This window comes from Salvelinus sp. IW2-2015, unplaced genomic scaffold (genome assembly GCF_002910315.2).
Source record: "Salvelinus sp. IW2-2015 unplaced genomic scaffold, ASM291031v2 Un_scaffold11243, whole genome shotgun sequence".
NCBI lineage: Eukaryota > Metazoa > Chordata > Actinopteri > Salmoniformes > Salmonidae > Salvelinus > Salvelinus sp. IW2-2015.
The window spans coordinates 255-3,680 of record NW_019952500.1 but is presented as its reverse complement, the minus strand read 5'-3'; the positions used below and the strand labels follow the sequence as shown (position 1 = coordinate 3,680).

At 45.9% G+C, this 3,426-nt stretch overlaps 1 protein-coding gene across 1 annotated transcript; it reads right to left on the bottom strand.

Moving 5' to 3' along the window:
• Positions 1–5: 5 nt before the first annotated feature.
• LOC112080051 (aconitate hydratase, mitochondrial) lies at positions 6–3,178 on the bottom strand (the record flags this gene model as incomplete). The annotated part of the gene is made up of 10 exons (XM_024145835.2): positions 3,110–3,178; positions 2,497–2,589; positions 2,073–2,231; positions 1,778–1,928; positions 1,507–1,611; positions 1,264–1,355; positions 1,043–1,148; positions 665–822; positions 381–566; positions 6–281 (listed from the first exon to the last, which is right to left on the bottom strand). Coding segments are annotated over exons 1-10 (1,395 nt in total), but the record flags the coding sequence as incomplete, so codon positions are not given.
• Positions 3,179–3,426: the final 248 nt, after the last annotated feature.

Genomic DNA, 3,426 nt, shown 5'->3' with positions numbered 1-3,426 from the left:
ACCTTGATCAGCACTTGCAGGTCCTCAAGGTCCTTGCCRTTCCACTTGTCAAAGGGCTCCAGCAGCTGCAGGCGGGTGCTGGTGGGGCTGACGTCCACCATAACGGAGCCGCTCTCGGCAGGGGGGTGTTGGTAGGTGTCCTGGCCGGGGTCAAAGTCAAGGGCAGGTAGCTCATCGCCATTGGGTGGCTCCAACTTGAATTTCTCACCATTGGCCGCGGTGAGGTAGTCAGTCTCAGGATCRAACTTCAGGGTACCAGCGATGGCCAAGGCTGTGACAATCTGTATAGGAAGAGAGAGGGTTATTAGGGCAGTTACAGGGGGACATAGTGTGGACGTCATAATATAAGAATTGTGTGTGTGTGTTGTAATTATTGGTACCTCAGGGGATGTGACGAAAGCATGAGTGGCAGGGTTGGCATCATTCCTGGAAGTGAAGTTCCTGTTGTAGGAAGTGACGATAGTGTTCTTCTCCCCCTTCTTCACATCCTTCCTGTCCCACTGGCCAATGCAGGGTCCACAAGCATTAGCAAGGACCACTCCACCCACATCCCTCAGGATCTTAGACTGAAGGAGAAAAAACAAACATAAGAATGTACCTACAAATCAAGTAAAGGGCAACTAGTTTGGCAATGGAATTTTTTCCCCAAAAGGTTTGAACTCACAAAGCCATCCCTCTCGATGGTGGCGCGGATCTGCTCAGAGCTGGGGGTGACTGTGAACGCAGCCTTGCACTTCAGGCCTTTGTCTAGGGCCTGCTTGGCCAGGGAAGCAGCGCGGCCCATGTCCTCATAGCTGGAGTTGGTGCAGCTGCCAATCAGACCTAGTGGGACCACAAGGGACCACCGGAAATCAGGTTAATAAAGACAGGAGAAACGCAGGTGATTTTTACAGTCATGTAAATATGCCTGCAAATATATGATAATGAAATGTTACTGTACTTTCCTATTATAGGGCTTTCCTTGAATATTAACAGCAAGCAAAATGTATACTTTTTAAGGGAGTGTTAAAGATACCGTGTGACTGCTGGTGCTGATACTGACCCACTTTGACCTCCAGGGGCCAGCCGTTCTTTTCAGCCACATCACCAATCTCAGACACTGGGTGGGCCAGGTCAGGAGTGAAGGGCCCGTTGATATGGGGCTTCAGCTGCCAGGGACAGAAGACAGACAAACAGTTAACATTGACAATGTGTGTTATTTCTTGAAAAGATATTCTATAAATACAAGTAATGGATGTCAGCCTAATAACAGAGTGGACTCACCTCACTCAAGTTGATCTCAATGACCTGGTCGTACTTGCAGCCTTTGTCAGGGACCAAGTCATCCTTATGCTCGTCAGCCAGGGTAGCGATGTCTGAAAGTATATGGAAAAAGTCCGAAAGAGAATACAAAAATGCTAAGGGACTATGCTGTATGTGCATCAGTGGCTGCGAGACTGACACGGAACATATTGTGAAATAACAGGCTTTAAAAATATTCCAAAATGTCTTATTGTGAGTACTAACCTGCACGTCCAGTCTTATTCAGGTAAGTCTTCATGCGGTGGTTGTAGGGGAAAACAGAGGTGGTGGCCCCAATTTCAGCTCCCATGTTGCAGATAGTTGCCATACCTGCAACCAGGAGGTGGGAAAAGTCACATCAAGTTTCTATGCAAACTAGCACCAAATCAAGACCAAACCACTGGACAAACTCAACTGAAACAAGCAGTGTTAAAACAAACAGCGTAGAGTAGTTTACTCACTAGTTCAGGTAAACCTTACTATCTTTTGGCCTCACCGGTGCAGGAAATGGAGTCGACGCCTGGGCCATGGTACTCCACGATGGCTCCAGTGCCCCCCTTCACTGTCAGGATCCCAGCCACCTTCAGGATAACATCCTTGGGAGAAGTCCAGCCCGATAGACTACCTGTCAGCTTCACTCCAATCACCTGATCGGTAGGAGGGAATTACTACATTTGTGAAAGGTCATACATACATACATACATACACACACACACACACGTAGGAAGGAGTTAGAGACATGAGTGGGTGAAGGGAATGTAGTGAGGTGGTTCACTGTCATAGCAGCTCACATTGGGACACTTGAGCTCCCATGGGATACCAGCCATGACGTCCACAGCGTCAGCACCACCCACTCCGATGCAGATGGAGCCCAGGCCGCCCCCATTAGGTGTGTGGGAGTCTGTGCCAATGAGCAGGACTCCTGGGTAGGCATAGTTCTCTAGAATTATCTGTCAAGGGTAAGTGAAATCTGTTAGCCAATGCACAACAATCCTTTGACGTATTGATCTCAATAACGTCAAGATCTGAATGTATAACAGGTTTGATATCATGAGTGAACAATGTATTCTGCTACTCGTTTAACAGCAGTATTCCTGAGCTCCAATCTAGTTGTTAATCTAAGTTCAGAAGTGGATATTGTTCAAATACAAAATTAGTCTCATGGCAGCTCAATCTAACCAGTTATCCTTTATTGTACTAGTATAGTTCCAGTACCTGGTGAATGATTCCAGAGCCTGGTTTCCAGAAGCCAACCCCATATTTGGCTCCAGCTGTCGCCAGGAAATTGTAAACCTCCTGATTCACATCCTGGATTAAAAAGGACCAGGGAGAAGAGTTTGGGGTGTCAGTTGAAGAGAATATATTTTCAGCTGGTACTACCCGCTATTCAAAGCGCTCTGAACAAATTAAGGGAATTGTTCACAAACATTGGCACATTCTAAAATCAGATGATAGTCTCGGTAATGTGTTTTCGAACCTTCCCTTGGTCGTATTCTTGCGGGGCAGAAATCTCAGAGACCAATTGGTACACTCTGATTTACCACCCCAAGATATTCCTCAACAACGTCTATTTGCGCCCCTACTGGATGGAAATTACAAGTGTAATGGCTGTGCTCAATGCAATGGCACTTATAAATGCAGATCCTTCAAACACCCACAAACAGGGAAATCGATCCCAATCAAAGGTGTTATTACGTGCTCCACTAAGGCAGTTATTTATCTTATAACTTGTCCTTGTGGTAAAAATGATGTGGGTAAAACAAGGCGCGAATTAAAAGTACGTATCTCAGAGCATCGTAGCACCATTAGGTGCAAAAACTTTATTTACCCAGTTGCGGCCCACTTTTTGGAGGCAGGCCACTCGATTTCGTCTCTGCATTATATTGGCATCGTACATGTCACCCTCCCTAGGAGAGGGGGTGACCTTGATAATTTATTGTTAAAACGAGAGGCTGCCTGGATCTTTAACTTAAAGACCCTTGCTCCCTTCGGTCTCAACGTAGACTTTGATGTGAAGCCATTCTTGTGATTATTGTGACTTTGCCATTGTAATTGTTTGTAAGCTTGTGTAGTCTAAAATGAATCTATGATCGTATGCTATCCATTTGTATGCTGTTCTTTGTATGCCATTTTAATATTTGAGAA